The following is a 25,785-nucleotide window of genomic DNA, read 5'->3' on the forward strand; positions in this document are numbered from 1 at the left end:
GGTGTTTCTAGCTCCAACAGTCAGTAATATATAATGCTGGTGTTTCTACAGTAGCTCCAACAGTCAGTAATATATAATGCTGGTGTTTCTACAGTAGCTCCAACAGTCAGTAATATATAATGCTGGTGTTTCTACAGTAGCTCCAACAGTCAGTAATATATAATGCTGGTGTTTCTACAGTAGCTCCAACAGTCAGTAATATATAATGCTGGTGTTTCTAGCTCCAACAGTCAGTAATATATAATGCTGGTGTTTCTACAGTAGCTCCAACAGTCAGTAATATATAATGCTGGTGTTTCTAGCTCCAACAGTCAGTAATATATAATGCTGGTGTTTCTACGTAGCTCCAACAGTCAGTAATATATAATGCTGGTGTTTCTACAGTAGCTCCAACAGTCAGTAATATATAATGCTGGTGTTTCTACAGTAGCTCCAACAGTCAGTAATATATAATGCTGGTGTTTCTAGCTCCAACAGTCAGTAATATATAATGCTGGTGTTTCTACAGTAGCTCCAACAGTCAGTAATATATAATGCTGGTGTTTCTACAGTAGCTCCAACAGTCAGTAATATATAATGCTGGTGTTTCTACAGTAGCTCCAACAGTCAGTAATATATAATGCTGGTGTTTCTAGCTCCAACAGTCAGTAATATATAATGCTGGTGTTTCTAGCTCCAACAGTCAGTAATATATAATGCTGGTGTTTCTACAGTAGCTCCAACAGTCAGTAATATATAATGCTGGTGTTTCTACAGTAGCTCCAACAGTCAGTAATATATAATGCTGGTGTTTCTAGCTCCAACAGTCAGTAATATATAATGCTGGTGTTTCTAGCTCCAACAGTCAGTAATATATAATGCTGGTGTTTCTACAGTAGCTCCAACAGTCAGTAATATATAATGCTGGTGTTTCTACAGTAGCTCCAACAGTCAGTAATATATAATGCTGGTGTTTCTAGCTCCAACAGTCAGTAATATATAATGCTGGTGTTTCTACAGTAGCTCCAACAGTCAGTAATATATAATGCTGGTGTTTCTACAGTAGCTCCAACAGTCAGTAATATATAATGCTGGTGTTTCTAGCTCCAACAGTCAGTAATATATAATGCTGGTGTTTCTACAGTAGCTCCAACAGTCAGTAATATATAATGCTGGTGTTTCTAAGTAGCTCCAACAGTCAGTAATATATAATGCTGGTGTTTCTACAGTAGCTCCAACAGTCAGTAATATATAATGCTGGTGTTTCTACAGTAGCTCCAACAGTCAGTAATATATAATGCTGGTGTTTCTAGCTCCAACAGTCAGTAATATATAATGCTGGTGTTTCTAGCTCCAACAGTCAGTAATATATAATGCTGGTGTTTCTAGCTCCAACAGTCAGTAATATATAATGCTGGTGTTTCTAGCTCCAACAGTCAGTAATATATAATGCTGGTGTTTCTACAGTAGCTCCAACAGTCAGTAATATATAATGCTGGTGTTTCTACAGTAGCTCCAACAGTCAGTAATATATAATGCTGGTGTTTCTACAGTAGCTCCAACAGTCAGTAATATATAATGCTGGTGTTTCTAGCTCCAACAGTCAGTAATATATAATGCTGGTGTTTCTACAGTAGCTCCAACAGTCAGTAATATATAATGCTGGTGTTTCTACAGTAGCTCCAACAGTCAGTAATATATAATGCTGGTGTTTCTACAGTAGCTCCAACAGTCAGTAATATATAATGCTGGTGTTTCTACAGTAGCTCCAACAGTCAGTAATATATAATGCTGGTGTTTCTACAGTAGCTCCAACAGTCAGTAATATATAATGCTGGTGTTTCTACAGTAGCTCCAACAGTCAGTAATATATAATGCTGGTGTTTCTACAGTAGCTCCAACAGTCAGTAATATATAATGCTGGTGTTTCTAGCTCCAACAGTCAGTAATATATAATGCTGGTGTTTCTACAGTAGCTCCAACAGTCAGTAATATATAATGCTGGTGTTTCTAGCTCCAACAGTCAGTAATATATAATGCTGGTGTTTCTAGCTCCAACAGTCAGTAATATATAATGCTGGTGTTTCTAGCTCCAACAGTCAGTAATATATAATGCTGGTGTTTCTACAGTAGCTCCAACAGTCAGTAATATATAATGCTGGTGTTTCTACAGTAGCTCCAACAGTCAGTAATATATAATGCTGGTGTTTCTACAGTAGCTCCAACAGTCAGTAATATATAATGCTGGTGTTTCTACAGTAGCTCCAACAGTCAGTAATATATAATGCTGGTGTTTCTAGCTCCAACAGTCAGTAATATATAATGCTGGTGTTTCTAGCTCCAACAGTCAGTAATATATAATGCTGGTGTTTCTAGCTCCAACAGTCAGTAATATATAATGCTGGTGTTTCTACAGTAGCTCCAACAGTCAGTAATATATAATGCTGGTGTTTCTACAGTAGCTCCAACAGTCAGTAATATATAATGCTGGTGTTTCTACAGTAGCTCCAACAGTCAGTAATATATAATGCTGGTGTTTCTACAGTAGCTCCAACAGTCAGTAATATATAATGCTGGTGTTTCTAGCTCCAACAGTCAGTAATATATAATGCTGGTGTTTCTAGCTCCAACAGTCAGTAATATATAATGCTGGTGTTTCTACAGTAGCTCCAACAGTCAGTAATATATAATGCTGGTGTTTCTACAGTAGCTCCAACAGTCAGTAATATATAATGCTGGTGTTTCTAGCTCCAACAGTCAGTAATATATAATGCTGGTGTTTCTAGCTCCAACAGTCAGTAATATATAATGCTGGTGTTTCTACAGTAGCTCCAACAGTCAGTAATATATAATGCTGGTGTTTCTACAGTAGCTCCAACAGTCAGTAATATATAATGCTGGTGTTTCTAGCTCCAACAGTCAGTAATATATAATGCTGGTGTTTCTACAGTAGCTCCAACAGTCAGTAATATATAATGCTGGTGTTTCTAGCTCCAACAGTCAGTAATATATAATGCTGGTGTTTCTACAGTAGCTCCAACAGTCAGTAATATATAATGCTGGTGTTTCTAGCTCCAACAGTCAGTAATATATAATGCTGGTGTTTCTAGCTCCAACAGTCAGTAATATATAATGCTGGTGTTTCTACAGTAGCTCCAACAGTCAGTAATATATAATGCTGGTGTTTCTAGCTCCAACAGTCAGTAATATATAATGCTGGTGTTTCTACAGTAGCTCCAACAGTCAGTAATATATAATGCTGGTGTTTCTACAGTAGCTCCAACAGTCAGTAATATATAATGCTGGTGTTTCTACAGTAGCTCCAACAGTCAGTAATATATAATGCTGGTGTTTCTACAGTAGCTCCAACAGTCAGTAATATATAATGCTGGTGTTTCTACAGTAGCTCCAACAGTCAGTAATATATAATGCTGGTGTTTCTAGGCTCCAACAGTCAGTAATATATAATGCTGGTGTTTCTAGCTCCAACAGTCAGTAATATATAATGCTGGTGTTTCTACAGTAGCTCCAACAGTCAGTAATATATAATGCTGGTGTTTCTACAGTAGCTCCAACAGTCAGTAATATATAATGCTGGTGTTCTACAGTAGCTCCAACAGTCAGTAATATATAATGCTGGTGTTTCTAGCTCCAACAGTCAGTAATATATAATGCTGGTGTTTCTACAGTAGCTCCAACAGTCAGTAATATATAATGCTGGTGTTTCTACAGTAGCTCCAACAGTCAGTAATATATAATGCTGGTGTTTCTAGCTCCAACAGTCAGTAATATATAATGCTGGTGTTTCTACAGTAGCTCCAACAGTCAGTAATATATAATGCTGGTGTTTCTACAGTAGCTCCAACAGTCAGTAATATATAATGCTGGTGTTTCTAGTAGCTCCAACAGTCAGTAATATATAATGCTGGTGTTTCTACAGTAGCTCCAACAGTCAGTAATATATAATGCTGGTGTTTCTAGCTCCAACAGTCAGTAATATATAATGCTGGTGTTTCTACAGTAGCTCCAACAGTCAGTAATATATAATGCTGGTGTTTCTACAGTAGCTCCAACAGTCAGTAATATATAATGCTGGTGTTTCTAGCTCCAACAGTCAGTAATATATAATGCTGGTGTTTCTAGCTCCAACAGTCAGTAATATATAATGCTGGTGTTTCTACAGTAGCTCCAACAGTCAGTAATATATAATGCTGGTGTTTCTACAGTAGCTCCAACAGTCAGTAATATATAATGCTGGTGTTTCTACAGTAGCTCCAACAGTCAGTAATATATAATGCTGGTGTTTCTACAGTAGCTCCAACAGTCAGTAATATATAATGCTGGTGTTTCTAGCTCCAACAGTCAGTAATATATAATGCTGGTGTTTCTACAGTAGCTCCAACAGTCAGTAATATATAATGCTGGTGTTTCTACAGTAGCTCCAACAGTCAGTAATATATAATGCTGGTGTTTCTAGCTCCAACAGTCAGTAATATATAATGCTGGTGTTTCTACAGTAGCTCCAACAGTCAGTAATATATAATGCTGGTGTTTCTACAGTAGCTCCAACAGTCAGTAATATATAATGCTGGTGTTTCTAGCTCCAACAGTCAGTAATATATAATGCTGGTGTTTCTACAGTAGCTCCAACAGTCAGTAATATATAATGCTGGTGTTTCTAGCTCCAACAGTCAGTAATATATAATGCTGGTGTTTCTACAGTAGCTCCAACAGTCAGTAATATATAATGCTGGTGTTTCTAGCTCCAACAGTCAGTAATATATAATGCTGGTGTTTCTACAGTAGCTCCAACAGTCAGTAATATATAATGCTGGTGTTTCTAGCTCCAACAGTCAGTAATATATAATGCTGGTGTTTCTACAGTAGCTCCAACAGTCAGTAATATATAATGCTGGTGTTTCTACAGTAGCTCCAACAGTCAGTAATATATAATGCTGGTGTTTCTACAGTAGCTCCAACAGTCAGTAATATATAATGCTGGTGTTTCTACAGTAGCTCCAACAGTCAGTAATATATAATGCTGGTGTTTCTAGCTCCAACAGTCAGTAATATATAATGCTGGTGTTTCTACAGTAGCTCCAACAGTCAGTAATATATAATGCTGGTGTTTCTACAGTAGCTCCAACAGTCAGTAATATATAATGCTGGTGTTTCTAGCTCCAACAGTCAGTAATATATAATGCTGGTGTTTCTAGCTCCAACAGTCAGTAATATATAATGCTGGTGTTTCTACAGTAGCTCCAACAGTCAGTAATATATAATGCTGGTGTTTCTACAGTAGCTCCAACAGTCAGTAATATATAATGCTGGTGTTTCTAGCTCCAACAGTCAGTAATATATAATGCTGGTGTTCTACAGTAGCTCCAACAGTCAGTAATATATAATGCTGGTGTTTCTACAGTAGCTCCAACAGTCAGTAATATATAATGCTGGTGTTTCTACAGTAGCTCCAACAGTCAGTAATATATAATGCTGGTGTTTCTAGCTCCAACAGTCAGTAATATATAATGCTGGTGTTTCTACAGTAGCTCCAACAGTCAGTAATATATAATGCTGGTGTTTCTACAGTAGCTCCAACAGTCAGTAATATATAATGCTGGTGTTTCTAGCTCCAACAGTCAGTAATATATAATGCTGGTGTTTCTACAGTAGCTCCAACAGTCAGTAATATATAATGCTGGTGTTTCTAGCTCCAACAGTCAGTAATATATAATGCTGGTGTTTCTACAGTAGCTCCAACAGTCAGTAATATATAATGCTGGTGTTTCTACAGTAGCTCCAACAGTCAGTAATATATAATGCTGGTGTTTCTAGCTCCAACAGTCAGTAATATATAATGCTGGTGTTTCTAGCTCCAACAGTCAGTAATATATAATGCTGGTGTTTCTAGCTCCAACAGTCAGTAATATATAATGCTGGTGTTTCTACAGTAGCTCCAACAGTCAGTAATATATAATGCTGGTGTTTCTAGCTCCAACAGTCAGTAATATATAATGCTGGTGTTTCTACAGTAGCTCCAACAGTCAGTAATATATAATGCTGGTGTTTCTAGCTCCAACAGTCAGTAATATATAATGCTGGTGTTTCTACAGTAGCTCCAACAGTCAGTAATATATAATGCTGGTGTTTCTACAGTAGCTCCAACAGTCAGTAATATATAATGCTGGTGTTTCTAGCTCCAACAGTCAGTAATATATAATGCTGGTGTTTCTACAGTAGCTCCAACAGTCAGTAATATATAATGCTGGTGTTTCTACAGTAGCTCCAACAGTCAGTAATATATAATGCTGGTGTTTCTAGCTCCAACAGTCAGTAATATATAATGCTGGTGTTTCTAGCTCCAACAGTCAGTAATATATAATGCTGGTGTTTCTAGCTCCAACAGTCAGTAATATATAATGCTGGTGTTTCTACAGTAGCTCCAACAGTCAGTAATATATAATGCTGGTGTTTCTAGCTCCAACAGTCAGTAATATATAATGCTGGTGTTTCTAGCTCCAACAGTCAGTAATATATAATGCTGGTGTTCTCGTAGCTCCAACAGTCAGTAATATATAATGCTGGTGTTTCTAGCTCCAACAGTCAGTAATATATAATGCTGGTGTTCTACAGTAGCTCCAACAGTCAGTAATATATAATGCTGGTGTTTCTACAGTAGCTCCAACAGTCAGTAATATATAATGCTGGTGTTTCTACAGTAGCTCCAACAGTCAGTAATATATAATGCTGGTGTTTCTACAGTAGCTCCAACAGTCAGTAATATATAATGCTGGTGTTTCTACAGTAGCTCCAACAGTCAGTAATATATAATGCTGGTGTTTCTAAGCTCCAACAGTCAGTAATATATAATGCTGGTGTTTCTACAGTAGCTCCAACAGTCAGTAATATATAATGCTGGTGTTTCTAGCTCCAACAGTCAGTAATATATAATGCTGGTGTTTCTACAGTAGCTCCAACAGTCAGTAATATATAATGCTGGTGTTTCTAGCTCCAACAGTCAGTAATATATAATGCTGGTGTTTCTACAGTAGCTCCAACAGTCAGTAATATATAATGCTGGTGTTTCTAGCTCCAACAGTCAGTAATATATAATGCTGGTGTTTCTAGCTCCAACAGTCAGTAATATATAATGCTGGTGTTTCTAGCTCCAACAGTCAGTAATATATAATGCTGGTGTTTCTACAGTAGCTCCAACAGTCAGTAATATATAATGCTGGTGTTTCTACAGTAGCTCCAACAGTCAGTAATATATAATGCTGGTGTTTCTACAGTAGCTCCAACAGTCAGTAATATATAATGCTGGTGTTTCTACAGTAGCTCCAACAGTCAGTAATATATAATGCTGGTGTTTCTACAGTAGCTCCAACAGTCAGTAATATATAATGCTGGTGTTTCTACAGTAGCTCCAACAGTCAGTAATATATAATGCTGGTGTTTCTAGCTCCAACAGTCAGTAATATATAATGCTGGTGTTTCTAGCTCCAACAGTCAGTAATATATAATGCTGGTGTTTCTACAGTAGCTCCAACAGTCAGTAATATATAATGCTGGTGTTTCTAGCTCCAACAGTCAGTAATATATAATGCTGGTGTTTCTACAGTAGCTCCAACAGTCAGTAATATATAATGCTGGTGTTTCTAGCTCCAACAGTCAGTAATATATAATGCTGGTGTTTCTACAGTAGCTCCAACAGTCAGTAATATATAATGCTGGTGTTTCTACAGTAGCTCCAACAGTCAGTAATATATAATGCTGGTGTTTCGTAGCTCCAACAGTCAGTAATATATAATGCTGGTGTTTCTACAGTAGCTCCAACAGTCAGTAATATATAATGCTGGTGTTTCTAGCTCCAACAGTCAGTAATATATAATGCTGGTGTTTCTACAGTAGCTCCAACAGTCAGTAATATATAATGCTGGTGTTTCTAGCTCCAACAGTCAGTAATATATAATGCTGGTGTTTCTACAGTAGCTCCAACAGTCAGTAATATATAATGCTGGTGTTTCTACAGTAGCTCCAACAGTCAGTAATATATAATGCTGGTGTTTCTACAGTAGCTCCAACAGTCAGTAATATATAATGCTGGTGTTTCTACAGTAGCTCCAACAGTCAGTAATATATAATGCTGGTGTTTCTAGCTCCAACAGTCAGTAATATATAATGCTGGTGTTTCTAGCTCCAACAGTCAGTAATATATAATGCTGGTGTTTCTACAGTAGCTCCAACAGTCAGTAATATATAATGCTGGTGTTTCTACAGTAGCTCCAACAGTCAGTAATATATAATGCTGGTGTTTCTACAGTAGCTCCAACAGTCAGTAATATATAATGCTGGTGTTTCTACAGTAGCTCCAACAGTCAGTAATATATAATGCTGGTGTTTCTAGCTCCAACAGTCAGTAATATATAATGCTGGTGTTTCTAGCTCCAACAGTCAGTAATATATAATGCTGGTGTTTCTAGCTCCAACAGTCAGTAATATATAATGCTGGTGTTTCTACAGTAGCTCCAACAGTCAGTAATATATAATGCTGGTGTTTCTACAGTAGCTCCAACAGTCAGTAATATATAATGCTGGTGTTTCTAGCTCCAACAGTCAGTAATATATAATGCTGGTGTTTCTACAGTAGCTCCAACAGTCAGTAATATATAATGCTGGTGTTTCTACAGTAGCTCCAACAGTCAGTAATATATAATGCTGGTGTTTCTAGCTCCAACAGTCAGTAATATATAATGCTGGTGTTTCTACAGTAGCTCCAACAGTCAGTAATATATAATGCTGGTGTTTCTAGCTCCAACAGTCAGTAATATATAATGCTGGTGTTTCTACAGTAGCTCCAACAGTCAGTAATATATAATGCTGGTGTTTCTAGCTCCAACAGTCAGTAATATATAATGCTGGTGTTCTCAGTAGCTCCAACAGTCAGTAATATATAATGCTGGTGTTTCTAGCTCCAACAGTCAGTAATATATAATGCTGGTGTTTCTAGCTCCAACAGTCAGTAATATATAATGCTGGTGTTTCTAGCTCCAACAGTCAGTAATATATAATGCTGGTGTTTCTACAGTAGCTCCAACAGTCAGTAATATATAATGCTGGTGTTTCTACAGTAGCTCCAACAGTCAGTAATATATAATGCTGGTGTTTCTACAGTAGCTCCAACAGTCAGTAATATATAATGCTGGTGTTTCTACAGTAGCTCCAACAGTCAGTAATATATAATGCTGGTGTTTCTACAGTAGCTCCAACAGTCAGTAATATATAATGCTGGTGTTTCTAGCTCCAACAGTCAGTAATATATAATGCTGGTGTTTCTACAGTAGCTCCAACAGTCAGTAATATATAATGCTGGTGTTTCTAGCTCCAACAGTCAGTAATATATAATGCTGGTGTTTCTACAGTAGCTCCAACAGTCAGTAATATATAATGCTGGTGTTTCTAGCTCCAACAGTCAGTAATATATAATGCTGGTGTTTCTAGCTCCAACAGTCAGTAATATATAATGCTGGTGTTTCTAGCTCCAACAGTCAGTAATATATAATGCTGGTGTTTCTAGCTCCAACAGTCAGTAATATATAATGCTGGTGTTTCTAGCTCCAACAGTCAGTAATATATAATGCTGGTGTTTCTACAGTAGCTCCAACAGTCAGTAATATATAATGCTGGTGTTTCTACAGTAGCTCCAACAGTCAGTAATATATAATGCTGGTGTTTCTACAGTAGCTCCAACAGTCAGTAATATATAATGCTGGTGTTTCTACAGTAGCTCCAACAGTCAGTAATATATAATGCTGGTGTTTCTAGCTCCAACAGTCAGTAATATATAATGCTGGTGTTTCTACAGTAGCTCCAACAGTCAGTAATATATAATGCTGGTGTTTCGTAGCTCCAACAGTCAGTAATATATAATGCTGGTGTTTCTACAGTAGCTCCAACAGTCAGTAATATATAATGCTGGTGTTTCTAGCTCCAACAGTCAGTAATATATAATGCTGGTGTTTCTAGCTCCAACAGTCAGTAATATATAATGCTGGTGTTTCTAGCTCCAACAGTCAGTAATATATAATGCTGGTGTTTCTAGCTCCAACAGTCAGTAATATATAATGCTGGTGTTTCTACAGTAGCTCCAACAGTCAGTAATATATAATGCTGGTGTTTCTACAGTAGCTCCAACAGTCAGTAATATATAATGCTGGTGTTTCTACAGTAGCTCCAACAGTCAGTAATATATAATGCTGGTGTTTCTACAGTAGCTCCAACAGTCAGTAATATATAATGCTGGTGTTTCTACAGTAGCTCCAACAGTCAGTAATATATAATGCTGGTGTTTCTACAGTAGCTCCAACAGTCAGTAATATATAATGCTGGTGTTTCTAGCTCCAACAGTCAGTAATATATAATGCTGGTGTTTCTACAGTAGCTCCAACAGTCAGTAATATATAATGCTGGTGTTTCTAGCTCCAACAGTCAGTAATATATAATGCTGGTGTTTCTACAGTAGCTCCAACAGTCAGTAATATATAATGCTGGTGTTTCTAGCTCCAACAGTCAGTAATATATAATGCTGGTGTTTCTAGCTCCAACAGTCAGTAATATATAATGCTGGTGTTTCTAGCTCCAACAGTCAGTAATATATAATGCTGGTGTTTCTACAGTAGCTCCAACAGTCAGTAATATATAATGCTGGTGTTTCTACAGTAGCTCCAACAGTCAGTAATATATAATGCTGGTGTTTCTACAGTAGCTCCAACAGTCAGTAATATATAATGCTGGTGTTTCTACAGTAGCTCCAACAGTCAGTAATATATAATGCTGGTGTTTCTAGCTCCAACAGTCAGTAATATATAATGCTGGTGTTTCTAGCTCCAACAGTCAGTAATATATAATGCTGGTGTTTCTACAGTAGCTCCAACAGTCAGTAATATATAATGCTGGTGTTTCTAGCTCCAACAGTCAGTAATATATAATGCTGGTGTTTCTACAGTAGCTCCAACAGTCAGTAATATATAATGCTGGTGTTTCTAGCTCCAACAGTCAGTAATATATAATGCTGGTGTTTCTACAGTAGCTCCAACAGTCAGTAATATATAATGCTGGTGTTTTCTAGCTCCAACAGTCAGTAATATATAATGCTGGTGTTTCTACAGTAGCTCCAACAGTCAGTAATATATAATGCTGGTGTTTCTAGCTCCAACAGTCAGTAATATATAATGCTGGTGTTTCTAGCTCCAACAGTCAGTAATATATAATGCTGGTGTTTCTAGCTCCAACAGTCAGTAATATATAATGCTGGTGTTTCTACAGTAGCTCCAACAGTCAGTAATATATAATGCTGGTGTTTCTAGCTCCAACAGTCAGTAATATATAATGCTGGTGTTTCTACAGAGCTCCAACAGTCAGTAATATATAATGCTGGTGTTTCTAGCTCCAACAGTCAGTAATATATAATGCTGGTGTTTCTAGCTCCAACAGTCAGTAATATATAATGCTGGTGTTTCTACAGTAGCTCCAACAGTCAGTAATATATAATGCTGGTGTTTCTACAGTAGCTCCAACAGTCAGTAATATATAATGCTGGTGTTTCTACAGTAGCTCCAACAGTCAGTAATATATAATGCTGGTGTTTCTACAGTAGCTCCAACAGTCAGTAATATATAATGCTGGTGTTTCTAGCTCCAACAGTCAGTAATATATAATGCTGGTGTTTCTAGCTCCAACAGTCAGTAATATATAATGCTGGTGTTTCTAGCTCCAACAGTCAGTAATATATAATGCTGGTGTTTCTACAGTAGCTCCAACAGTCAGTAATATATAATGCTGGTGTTTCTAGCTCCAACAGTCAGTAATATATAATGCTGGTGTTTCTAGCTCCAACAGTCAGTAATATATAATGCTGGTGTTTCTACAGTAGCTCCAACAGTCAGTAATATATAATGCTGGTGTTTCTACAGTAGCTCCAACAGTCAGTAATATATAATGCTGGTGTTTCTAGCTCCAACAGTCAGTAATATATAATGCTGGTGTTTCTACAGTAGCTCCAACAGTCAGTAATATATAATGCTGGTGTTTCTAGCTCCAACAGTCAGTAATATATAATGCTGGTGTTTCTACAGTAGCTCCAACAGTCAGTAATATATAATGCTGGTGTTTCTAGCTCCAACAGTCAGTAATATATAATGCTGGTGTTTCTCTAGCTCCAACAGTCAGTAATATATAATGCTGGTGTTTCTAGCTCCAACAGTCAGTAATATATAATGCTGGTGTTTCTACAGTAGCTCCAACAGTCAGTAATATATAATGCTGGTGTTTCTACAGTAGCTCCAACAGTCAGTAATATATAATGCTGGTGTTTCTACAGTAGCTCCAACAGTCAGTAATATATAATGCTGGTGTTTCTACAGTAGCTCCAACAGTCAGTAATATATAATGCTGGTGTTTCTACAGTAGCTCCAACAGTCAGTAATATATAATGCTGGTGTTTCTAGCTCCAACAGTCAGTAATATATAATGCTGGTGTTTCTACAGTAGCTCCAACAGTCAGTAATATATAATGCTGGTGTTTCTAGCTCCAACAGTCAGTAATATATAATGCTGGTGTTTCTACAGTAGCTCCAACAGTCAGTAATATATAATGCTGGTGTTTCTAGCTCCAACAGTCAGTAATATATAATGCTGGTGTTTCTACAGTAGCTCCAACAGTCAGTAATATATAATGCTGGTGTTTCTAGCTCCAACAGTCAGTAATATATAATGCTGGTGTTTCTACAGTAGCTCCAACAGTCAGTAATATATAATGCTGGTGTTTCTACAGTAGCTCCAACAGTCAGTAATATATAATGCTGGTGTTTCTACAGTAGCTCCAACAGTCAGTAATATATAATGCTGGTGTTTCTAGCTCCAACAGTCAGTAATATATAATGCTGGTGTTTCTACAGTAGCTCCAACAGTCAGTAATATATAATGCTGGTGTTTCTAGCTCCAACAGTCAGTAATATATAATGCTGGTGTTTCTACAGTAGCTCCAACAGTCAGTAATATATAATGCTGGTGTTTCTAGCTCCAACAGTCAGTAATATATAATGCTGGTGTTTCTACAGTAGCTCCAACAGTCAGTAATATATAATGCTGGTGTTTCTAGCTCCAACAGTCAGTAATATATAATGCTGGTGTTTCTACAGTAGCTCCAACAGTCAGTAATATATAATGCTGGTGTTTCTACAGTAGCTCCAACAGTCAGTAATATATAATGCTGGTGTTTCTAGCTCCAACAGTCAGTAATATATAATGCTGGTGTTTCTACAGTAGCTCCAACAGTCAGTAATATATAATGCTGGTGTTTCTAGCTCCAACAGTCAGTAATATATAATGCTGGTGTTTCTAGCTCCAACAGTCAGTAATATATAATGCTGGTGTTTCTACAGTAGCTCCAACAGTCAGTAATATATAATGCTGGTGTTTCTACAGTAGCTCCAACAGTCAGTAATATATAATGCTGGTGTTTCTACAGTAGCTCCAACAGTCAGTAATATATAATGCTGGTGTTTCTACAGTAGCTCCAACAGTCAGTAATATATAATGCTGGTGTTTCTAGCTCCAACAGTCAGTAATATATAATGCTGGTGTTTCTAGCTCCAACAGTCAGTAATATATAATGCTGGTGTTTCTAGCTCCAACAGTCAGTAATATATAATGCTGGTGTTTCTACAGTAGCTCCAACAGTCAGTAATATATAATGCTGGTGTTTCTAGCTCCAACAGTCAGTAATATATAATGCTGGTGTTTCTAGCTCCAACAGTCAGTAATATATAATGCTGGTGTTTCTACAGTAGCTCCAACAGTCAGTAATATATAATGCTGGTGTTTCTACAGTAGCTCCAACAGTCAGTAATATATAATGCTGGTGTTTCTAGCTCCAACAGTCAGTAATATATAATGCTGGTGTTTCTACAGTAGCTCCAACAGTCAGTAATATATAATGCTGGTGTTTCTAGCTCCAACAGTCAGTAATATATAATGCTGGTGTTTCTACAGTAGCTCCAACAGTCAGTAATATATAATGCTGGTGTTTCTAGCTCCAACAGTCAGTAATATATAATGCTGGTGTTTCTAGCTCCAACAGTCAGTAATATATAATGCTGGTGTTTCTACAGTAGCTCCAACAGTCAGTAATATATAATGCTGGTGTTCTCGTAGCTCCAACAGTCAGTAATATATAATGCTGGTGTTTCTAGCTCCAACAGTCAGTAATATATAATGCTGGTGTTTCTACAGTAGCTCCAACAGTCAGTAATATATAATGCTGGTGTTTCTACAGTAGCTCCAACAGTCAGTAATATATAATGCTGGTGTTTCTACAGTAGCTCCAACAGTCAGTAATATATAATGCTGGTGTTTCTACAGTAGCTCCAACAGTCAGTAATATATAATGCTGGTGTTTCTACAGTAGCTCCAACAGTCAGTAATATATAATGCTGGTGTTTCTAGCTCCAACAGTCAGTAATATATAATGCTGGTGTTTCTACAGTAGCTCCAACAGTCAGTAATATATAATGCTGGTGTTTCTACAGTAGCTCCAACAGTCAGTAATATATAATGCTGGTGTTTCTAGCTCCAACAGTCAGTAATATATAATGCTGGTGTTTCTACAGTAGCTCCAACAGTCAGTAATATATAATGCTGGTGTTTCTACAGTAGCTCCAACAGTCAGTAATATATAATGCTGGTGTTTCTACAGTAGCTCCAACAGTCAGTAATATATAATGCTGGTGTTTCTACAGTAGCTCCAACAGTCAGTAATATATAATGCTGGTGTTTCTACAGTAGCTCCAACAGTCAGTAATATATAATGCTGGTGTTTCTACAGTAGCTCCAACAGTCAGTAATATATAATGCTGGTGTTTCTACAGTAGCTCCAACAGTCAGTAATATATAATGCTGGTGTTTCTAGCTCCAACAGTCAGTAATATATAATGCTGGTGTTTCTACAGTAGCTCCAACAGTCAGTAATATATAATGCTGGTGTTTCTACAGTAGCTCCAACAGTCAGTAATATATAATGCTGGTGTTTCTAGCTCCAACAGTCAGTAATATATAATGCTGGTGTTTCTACAGTAGCTCCAACAGTCAGTAATATATAATGCTGGTGTTTCTAGCTCCAACAGTCAGTAATATATAATGCTGGTGTTTCTACAGTAGCTCCAACAGTCAGTAATATATAATGCTGGTGTTTCTACAGTAGCTCCAACAGTCAGTAATATATAATGCTGGTGTTTCTAGCTCCAACAGTCAGTAATATATAATGCTGGTGTTTCTACAGTAGCTCCAACAGTCAGTAATATATAATGCTGGTGTTTCTAGCTCCAACAGTCAGTAATATATAATGCTGGTGTTTCTACAGTAGCTCCAACAGTCAGTAATATATAATGCTGGTGTTTCTCAGTAGCTCCAACAGTCAGTAATATATAATGCTGGTGTTTCTACAGTAGCTCCAACAGTCAGTAATATATAATGCTGGTGTTTCTACAGTAGCTCCAACAGTCAGTAATATATAATGCTGGTGTTTCTACAGTAGCTCCAACAGTCAGTAATATATAATGCTGGTGTTTCTAGCTCCAACAGTCAGTAATATATAATGCTGGTGTTTCTACAGTAGCTCCAACAGTCAGTAATATATAATGCTGGTGTTTCTAGCTCCAACAGTCAGTAATATATAATGCTGGTGTTTCTACAGTAGCTCCAACAGTCAGTAATATATAATGCTGGTGTTTCTAGCTCCAACAGTCAGTAATATATAATGCTGGTGTTTCTAGCTCCAACAGTCAGTAATATATAATGCTGGTGTTTCTACAGTAGCTCCAACAGTCAGTAATATATAATGCTGGTGTTTCTACAGTAGCTCCAACAGTCAGTAATATATAATGCTGGTGTTTCTACAGTAGCTCCAACAGTCAGTAATATATAATGCTGGTGTTTCTACAGTAGCTCCAACAGTCAGTAATATATAATGCTGGTGTTTCTACTGTAGCTCCAACAGTCAGTAATATATAATGCTGGTGTTTCTACAGTAGCTCCAACAGTCAGTAATATATAATGCTGGTGTTTCTAGCTCCAACAGTCAGTAATATATAATGCTGGTGTTTCTACAGTAGCTCCAACAGTCAGTAATATATAATGCTGGTGTTTCTACAGTAGCTCCAACAGTCAGTAATATATAATGCTGGTGTTTCTAGCTCCAACAGTCAGTAATATATAATGCTGGTGTTTCTACAGTAGCTCCAACAGTCAGTAATATATAATGCTGGTGTTTCTAGCTCCAACAGTCAGTAATATATAATGCTGGTGTTTCTACAGTAGCTCCAACAGTCAGTAATATATAATGCTGGTGTTTCTACAGTAGCTCCAACAGTCAGTAATATATAATGCTGGTGTTTCTAGCTCCAACAGTCAGTAATATATAATGCTGGTGTTTCTACAGTAGCTCCAACAGTCAGTAATATATAATGCTGGTGTTTCTACAGTAGCTCCAACAGTCAGTAATATATAATGCTGGTGTTTCTACAGTAGCTCCAACAGTCAGTAATATATAATGCTGGTGTTTCTACAGTAGCTCCAACAGTCAGTAATATATAATGCTGGTGTTTCTAGCTCCAACAGTCAGTAATATATAATGCTGGTGTTTCTACAGCAGCTCCAACAGTCAGTAATATATAATGCTGGTGTTTCTAGCTCCAACAGTCAGTAATATATAATGCTGGTGTTTCTAGCTCCAACAGTCAGTAATATATAATGCTGGTGTTTCTACAGTAGCTCCAACAGTCAGTAATATATAATGCTGGTGTTTCTACAGTAGCTCCAACAGTCAGTAATATATAATGCTGGTGTTTCTACAGTAGCTCCAACAGTCAGTAATATATAATGCTGGTGTTTCTACAGTAGCTCCAACAGTCAGTAATATATAATGCTGGTGTTTCTAGCTCCAACAGTCAGTAATATATAATGCTGGTGTTTCTAGCTCCAACAGTCAGTAATATATAATGCTGGTGTTTCTACAGTAGCTCCAACAGTCAGTAATATATAATGCTGGTGTTTCTAGCTCCAACAGTCAGTAATATATAATGCTGGTGTTTCTAGCTCCAACAGTCAGTAATATATAATGCTGGTGTTTCTACAGTAGCTCCAACAGTCAGTAATATATAATGCTGGTGTTTCTACAGTAGCTCCAACAGTCAGTAATATATAATGCTGGTGTTTCTAGCTCCAAAAGTCAGTAATATATAATGCTGGTGTTTCTACAGTAGCTCCAACAGTCAGTAATATATAATGCTGGTGTTTCTAGCTCCAACAGTCAGTAATATATAATGCTGGTGTTTCTACAGTAGCTCCAACAGTCAGTAATATATAATGCTGGTGTTTCTAGCTCCAACAGTCAGTAATATATAATGCTGGTGTTTCTAGCTCCAACAGTCAGTAATATATCATGCTGGTGTTTCTAGCTCCAACAGTCAGTAATATATAATGCTGGTGTTTCTAGCTCCAACAGTCAGTAATATATAATGCTGGTGTTTCTAGCTCCAACAGTCAGTAATATATAATGCTGGTGTTTCTACAGTAGCTCCAACAGTCAGTAATATATAATGCTGGTGTTTCTACAGTAGCTCCAACAGTCAGTAATATATAATGCTGGTGTTTCTACAGTAGCTCCAACAGTCAGTAATATATAATGCTGGTGTTTCTACAGTAGCTCCAACAGTCAGTAATATATAATGCTGGTGTTTCTACAGTAGCTCCAACAGTCAGTAATATATAATGCTGGTGTTTCTAGCTCCAACAGTCAGTAATATATAATGCTGGTGTTTCTACAGTAGCTCCAACAGTCAGTAATATATAATGCTGGTGTTTCTAGCTCCAACAGTCAGTAATATATAATGCTGGTGTTTCTACAGTAGCTCCAACAGTCAGTAATATATAATGCTGGTGTTTCTAGCTCCAACAGTCAGTAATATATAATGCTGGTGTTTCTAGCTCCAACAGTCAGTAATATATAATGCTGGTGTTTCTACAGTAGCTCCAACAGTCAGTAATATATAATGCTGGTGTTTCTACAGTAGCTCCAACAGTCAGTAATATATAATGCTGGTGTTTCTACAGTAGCTCCAACAGTCAGTAATATATAATGCTGGTGTTTCTACAGTAGCTCCAACAGTCAGTAATATATAATGCTGGTGTTTCTACTGTAGCTCCAACAGTCAGTAATATATAATGCTGGTGTTTCTACACTAGCTCCAACAGTCAGTAATATATAATGCTGGTGTTTCTAGCTCCAACAGTCAGTAATATATAATGCTGGTGTTTCTAGCTCCAACAGTCAGTAATATATAATGCTGGTGTTTCTACAGTAGCTTCAACAGTCAGTAATATATAATGCTGGTGTTTCTAGCTCCAACAGTCAGTAATATATAATGCTGGTGTTTCTACAGTAGCTCCAACAGTCAGTAATATATAATGCTGGTGTTTCTAGCTCCAACAGTCAGTAATATATAATGCTGGTGTTTCTACAGTAGCTCCAACAGTCAGTAATATATAATGCTGGTGTTTCTACAGTAGCTCCAACAGTCAGTAATATATAATGCTGGTGTTTCTAGCTCCAACAGTCAGTAATATATAATGCTGGTGTTTCTACAGTAGCTCCAACAGTCAGTAATATATAATGCTGGTGTTTCTAGCTCCAACAGTCAGTAATATATAATGCTGGTGTTTCTACAGTAGCTCCAACAGTCAGTAATATATAATGCTGGTGTTTCTAGCTCCAACAGTCAGTAATATATAATGCTGGTGTTTCTACAGTAGCTCCAACAGTCAGTAATATATAATGCTGGTGTTTCTACAGTAGCTCCAACGGTCAGTAATATATAATGCTGGTGTTTCTAGCTCCAACAGTCAGTAATATATAATGCTGGTGTTTCTACAGCAGCTCCAACAGTCAGTAATATATAATGCTGGTGTTTCTAGCTCCAACAGTCAGTAATATATAATGCTGGTGTTTCTAGCTCCAACAGTCAGTAATATATAATGCTGGTGTTTCTACAGTAGCTCCAACAGTCAGTAATATATAATGCTGGTGTTTCTACAGTAGCTCCAACAGTCAGTAATATATAATGCTGGTGTTTCTAGCTCCAACAGTCAGTAAAATATAATGCTGGTTTTTCTACAGTAGCTCCAACAGTCAGTAATATATAATAATATCTGACATCACTCTTATATTCTCATTCTGATATGACATCATTCTGATATGACATCACTCTGATATTCTCATTCTGATATGACATCATTCTGATATGACATCATCTGATATGACATCATTCTGATATGACATCACTCTGATATTCTCATTCTGATATGACATCACTCTGATATGACATCACTCTGATATGACATCACTCTGATATGACATCACTCTGATATTCTCACTATGATATGACATCATTCTGATATGACATCACTCTGAAATGACATCACTCTGATATTCTCATTCTGATATGACATCACTCTGATATGACATCACTCTGATATTCTCATTCTGATATGACATCACTCTGATATTACCTATATGACATCACTCTGATATTCTCATTCTGATATGACATCACTCTGATATTACCTATATGACATCACTCTGATATTCTCATTCTGAACTCTGATACTCTATTTGTAGGCTGCATTCTGTGCTCAGTCATTAACTTGGTGAGAGAAGGTAGTGATCCACTCTGGGCCTCTCCTTTATATAACCCCCCAAACATGTTTTTTATGGATCTTCACGATTCATGTGGATGACCTATTTTGAGATCAAAACGGCAAATATTGCTGAAAAGTGACGACTTTGCGTCCTTGACCTTTAGTACTGACACACAGGAAGACACACAGACACACCCAGGTAACTGGGTTTCTATATAAATACATTTGATTTGATTTGACCTAGGTAACTGGGTTTCTATATAAATACATTTGATTTGATTTGACCTAGGTAACTGGGTTTCTATATAAATACATTTGATTTGATTTGACCTAGGTAACTGGGTTTCTATATAAATACATTTGATTTGATTTGACCTAGGTAACTGGGTTTCTATATAAATACATTTGATTTGATCTAGGTAACTGAGTTTCTATATAAATACATTTGATTTGATTTGACCTAGGTAACTGGGTTTCTATATAAATACATTTGATTTGATTTGACCTAGGTAACTGAGTTTCTATATAACTACATTTGATTTGATTTGACCTAGGTAACTGGGTTTCTATATAAATACATTTGATTTGATTTGACCTAGGTAACTCACCCCATTTCAACCGTATAAACTCCTCAGTCATGTTGACTTTCCCTGAGAGAGAAAAGAGAGTTTCAGTTTTAGTAGAGGACTTTCCCCCTATAACACACAGAGCGAGAGAGATCGTACCCTCAGGGAAGATGTGGACCCAGTCTCCTCCATTCAGCTTCTCCAGAACAAAGTCCATGCCTTTCTGATACACCCCATCACCTAGGAGACACAGGCACACCAATATATAAATGAGGAACACATGGAGAGACAACCACACCTCTGAGCAAAGAAAAACATTACAGCCTTGAGTCTTCTTGGGTATGACACTACAAGCTTGGCACACCTGTATTTGGGGAGTTCCTCCCATTCTTCTCTGCAGATCCTCTCAAGCTCTGTCAGGTTGGATGGGGAGCGTCGCTGCACAGCTATTTTTCAGGTCTCTCCAGAGATGTTCGATCGGGTTCAAGTCCGGGCTCTGGCTGGGACACTCAAGGACATTCAGAGACTTGTCCCGAAGCTCCTGAGTTGTCTTGGCTGTGTGCTTAGGGTCGTTGTCCTGTTGGAAGGTGAACCTTCGCCCCAGTCTGAGGTCCTGAGCGATATGGAGCAGGTTTTCATCAAGGATCTCTCTGTACTTTACTCCGTTCATCTTTGCCTTGATTCTGACCAGTCTTCCAGTCCCTGCCGCTGAAAAACATCCCCACAGCATGATGCTGCCACCACCAGGCTTCACCGTAGGGATGGTGCCAAGTTTCCTCCAGACGTGACGCTTGGCATTCAGGCCAAATAGTTCAATCTTGGTTTCATCAGACCAGAGAATCTTGTTTGTCATGGTCTGAGTCCTTTAGGTGCCTTTTGGCAAACTCCAAGTGAGCTGTCATGTGCCTTTTACTGAGGAGTGGCTTCCGTCTGGCCACTCTACCATAAAGGCGTGATTGGTGGAGTGATGCAGAGATGGTTGACATCTGGAAGGTTCTCCCATCTCCACAGAGGAACTCTGGAGCTCTGTCAGAGTGACCATCGGGTTCTCGGTCATCTCCATGACCAAGGCCCTTCTTCGCCGATTGCTGAATTCCTTCGACCTCATGGCTTTGGTTTTTGCTCAGACATGCACTGTGGGACCTTATATAGACAGGTGTGTGCCTTTCCAAATCATGTCCAATCAATTGAATTTACCACAGGTGGACTCCAATCAAGTTGTAGAAACATCTCAAGGATGATCAATGGAAACAGGAAGCACCTGAGCTCAATTTCGAGTCTCATAGCAAAGGGTGTGAATACTTATGTAAATAAGGCATCTGCTATTAATATAAAGTTAATATAAAAACATATTTTAAAAAACACTGCTACTAGTCGGACTCTCAAATCTCACAGGCACAAACATGACTCGTCACGTTACCACGGTGACCTCCGGGCTTAAAGGGGCAGGTGAACATTTGTCTCATCTGTGATATTTTGGTTAAGACTCAGGTCACAAAAATTGAAATGAAAACAACATATCACATTACCTCTTACTAGTAATACATTTGTGACTGGTAAAAATTCTGAGCATGTCCTCCCAAATTAAGGTGCCACCAACCTCCTGTGCCACACAGTCCCTCCCCCTCTGCTTCCCATCCTCCCTCCCCCCCTGCTTCCCATCCTCCCTCCCCCCTCACCTCTGCAGACGGGAACACACTTCCCTCTGCTGAAGAATCTGGAGTGTAACTCTTTGGTGAAACAGATGTCCGACGCAGCCGGAGTCCTGTCAAATCAGAAACCCGACAGATCACATACTGTCCAATCAGAAACCCGACAGATCACATACTGTCCATTCAGACAAGACAGGAACACACACTGTCCAAACAGAAACCGGACTGACACACACAATTCATCCAACTGAAGTCAAAATAAACTAGAAAAGTAAATTTCATGAAGAGAATGTGGGGTGCATGCTAGCTGGTGAAGAATCAGTTGATAGGATATTATATCCTGAACAAGGGAAAGTTGGTTTGGTGTCAAGCAGAACAGTTCCAAGAGTTACTGTTGATGAGCTATTTTATGCAAATGTAAGAGGTGTTGACAAGCCGAATGTACTGAGCTGTCTGTTTGAACTACTGGCACACAGCTCAGACACCCATTCATACCCCACAAGACATGCCACCAGAGGTCTGTTTAAACTACTGGCACACAGCTCAGACACCCATTCATACCCCACAAGACATGCCACCAGAGGTCTGTTTAAACTACTGGCACACAGCTCAGACACCCATCCATACCCCACAAGACATGCTACCAGAGGTCTGTTTAAACTACTGGCACACAGCTCAGACACCCATACATACCCCACAAGACATGCCACCTGAGGTCTGTTTAAACTACTGGCACACAGCTCAGACACCCATCCATACCCCACAAGACATGCCACCAGAGGTCTGTTTAAACTACTGGCACACAGCTCAGACACCCATCCATACCCCACAAGACATGCCACCAGAGGTCTGTTTAAACTACTGGCACACAGCTCAGACACCCATTCATACCCCACAAGACATGCCACCAGAGGTCTCTTCACAGTCCCCAAGTCCAGAACAGACTATGGGAGGAGCACAGTACTACATAGAACCATGACTACATGGAACTCTATTCCACATCAGGTAACTGATGCAGCAGGAGAATCAGATTTAAAAAACAGATAAAAATACACCTTATGGAACAGCGGGGACTGAAGCAACACAAACATAGGCACAGACACATGCATACACACACACACAGATACATGATAACATACACACACGATAACATACACACTATACACAAACGTACACATGGATTTTGCATTGGTAGTAGAGTAGGGGCCTGAGGGCACACAGAGTTTTGTGAATTCTGTAATAAATGTAGTGTAATGTTTTTAAAATTGTATAATGGCCTTCATTTTGCCAGATCCCAGGAAGAGTAGCTGCTGCCTTGGCAGGAACTAATGGGGATCCATAATAAACCCCAGGAAGAGTAGCTGCTGCCTTGGCAGGAACTAATGGGGATCCATAATAAACCCCAGGAAGAGTAGCTGCTGCCTTGGCAGGAACTAATGGGGATCCATAATAAACCCCAGGAAGAGTAGCTGCTGCCTTGGCAGGAACTAATGGGGATTCATAATAAACCCCAGGAAGAGTAGCTGCTGCCTTGGCAGGAACTAATGGGGATCCATAATAAACCCCCAGGAAGAGTAGCTGCTGCCTTGGCAGGAACTAATGGGGATCCATAATAAACCCCAGGAAGAGTAGCTGCTGCCTTGGCAGGAACTAACTGGGGATCCATAATAAACCCCAGGAAGAGTAGCTGCTGCCTTGGCAGGAAGTAATGGGGATCCATAATAAACCCCAGGAAGAGTAGCTGCTGCCTTGGCAGGAACTAATAGGGATCCATAATAAACCCCAGGAAGAGTAGCTGCTGCCTTGGCAGGAACTAATGGGGATCCATAATAAACCCCAGGAAGAGTAGCTGCTGCCTTGGCAGGAACTAATGGGGATCCATAATAAACCCCAGGAAGAGTAGCTGCTGCCTTGGCAGGAACTAATGGGGATCCATAATAAACCCCAGGAAGAGTAGCCGCTGCCTTGGCAGGAACTAATGGGGATCCATAATAAATCCCCAGGAAGAGTAGCTGCTGCCTTGGCAGGAACTAATGGGGATCCATAATAATCCCCAGGAAGAGTAGCTGCTGCCTTGGCAGGAACTAATGGGGATCCATAATAAACCCCAGGAAGAGTAGCTGCTGCTTTGGCAGGAACTAATGGGGATCCATAATAAACCCCAGGAAGAGTAGCTGCTGCCTTGGCAGGAACTAATGGGGATCCATAATAAACCCCAGGAAGAGTAGCTGCTGCCTTGGCAGGAACTAATGGGGATCCATAATAAACCCCAGGAAGAGTAGCTGCTGCCTTGGCAGGAACTAATGAGGATCCATAATAAACCCCAGGAAGAGTAGCTGCTGCCTTGGCAGGAACTAATGGGGATCCATAATAAACCCCAGGAAGAGTAGCTGCTGCCTTGGCAGGAACTAATAGGGATCCATAATAAACCACAGGAAGAGTAGCTGCTGCCTTGGCAGGAACTAATGGGGATCCATAATAAACCCCAGGAAGAGTAGCTGCTGCCTTGGCAGGAACTAATGGGGATCCATAATAAACCCCAGGAAGAGTAGCTGCTGCCTTGGCAGGAACTAATGGGGATCCATAATAAACCCCAGGAAGAGTAGCTGCTGCCTTGGCAGGAAGTAATGGGGATCCATAATAAACCCCAGGAAGAGTAGCTGCTGCCTTGGCAGGAACTAATGGGGATCCATAATAAACCCCAGGAAGAGTAGCTGCTGCTTTGGCAGGAACTAATGGGGATCCATAATAAACCCCAGGAAGAGTAGCTGCTGCCTTGGCAGGAACTAATGGGGATCCATAATAAACCCCAGGAAGAGTAGCTGCTGCCTTGACAGGATCCATAGTAAATTAATAGCTTGAATGTTTTAAAGTTGGTCTTGTAGGTTAATTGGAGAAGAAGCAGGACCATTTTAAATAGCTACCGCTACGTTAACTCAAACCCATGTTAATTTCTGCACATTGTAATAGTTTATAGTTTAAAAAGTATAAATAGTCTTAAATCTGAATGTAAGAAATCTAAGTTGGGTCATCTCAATGTTGGTTTGAAGAAAAATACCAAACAGTGCAAAAGGAGATATCTGTCGAATTTTTGTTTTTTTGTACCAGTCTATGGACAGATTTTCCCCCATTGAAATTATTTCACTATTCGAATAATATAATTCAAGTACTTTTTAAACTCCTTCCATTACCACAGAAATATTTTTAAAGAGCTTTAGCCCCACAACTTTACTTGTAAAGTTACCGTCTAGTTATAGTTCATTTTAAATAAACATTATTTCCTCAATGTAAGTTGGGACTGTAGTTTTGTGCAAAACATTTGAGATATATAATATTTTTTGTGCATAGGGAACATTTTTGGGATCTTTTATGTCAGCTTATGGGACCAACACTTTAAATGTTGCATTTATATTTATATTATATATATTATATTTTTAGTTCAGTGTACAAAAAGTATGTGAACCCTTTGGAATTACCTGGATTTCTGCATAAATTGGTCTTCACATTTGATCTGATCTTCATCTAAGTCATAATAGACAAACACAGTCTGCTTTAACTAATAAAACACAGATTATTGTATTTTTCTTGTCTATATTGAATATATCATTTAAACATTGACAGTGTAGGTTGGGAAAAGTATGTGAACCCCTAGGCTAATGACTTCTCCAAAAGCTAATTGGAGTCAGGAATCAGCTAACCTGGAGTCCAACCAATGAGACGAGATTGGAGATGTTGGTTAGAGCTGCCCTGCCCTATAAAAAACACTCACAACATTTGAGTTTGCTATTCACATGAAGCATTGCCTGATGTGAACCATGCCTCGAACAAGAGAGATC

The 25,785-nt window shown here is 38.6% G+C and overlaps 1 protein-coding gene across 1 annotated transcript in view; it reads right to left on the minus strand.

The window, feature by feature from the left end:
* The window catches only part of tafazzin (tafazzin, phospholipid-lysophospholipid transacylase), a 118,776-nt gene that overhangs the window by 71,728 nt on the left and 21,263 nt on the right, over nucleotides 1-25,785 (minus strand). The window contains exons 5-7 of the mRNA XM_045696586.2: nucleotides 21,977-22,062; nucleotides 20,457-20,537; nucleotides 20,340-20,381 (exon numbers count right to left, since the gene is read on the minus strand). Coding sequence (XP_045552542.2) covers nucleotides 20,340-20,381; nucleotides 20,457-20,537; nucleotides 21,977-22,062 — 209 coding nt within the window. The remainder of the gene's footprint in view (nucleotides 1-20,339; nucleotides 20,382-20,456; nucleotides 20,538-21,976; nucleotides 22,063-25,785) is intronic.

This window comes from Salmo salar, chromosome 15 (genome assembly GCF_965601325.2).
Source record: "Salmo salar chromosome 15, fSalSal1, whole genome shotgun sequence".
NCBI lineage: Eukaryota > Metazoa > Chordata > Actinopteri > Salmoniformes > Salmonidae > Salmo > Salmo salar.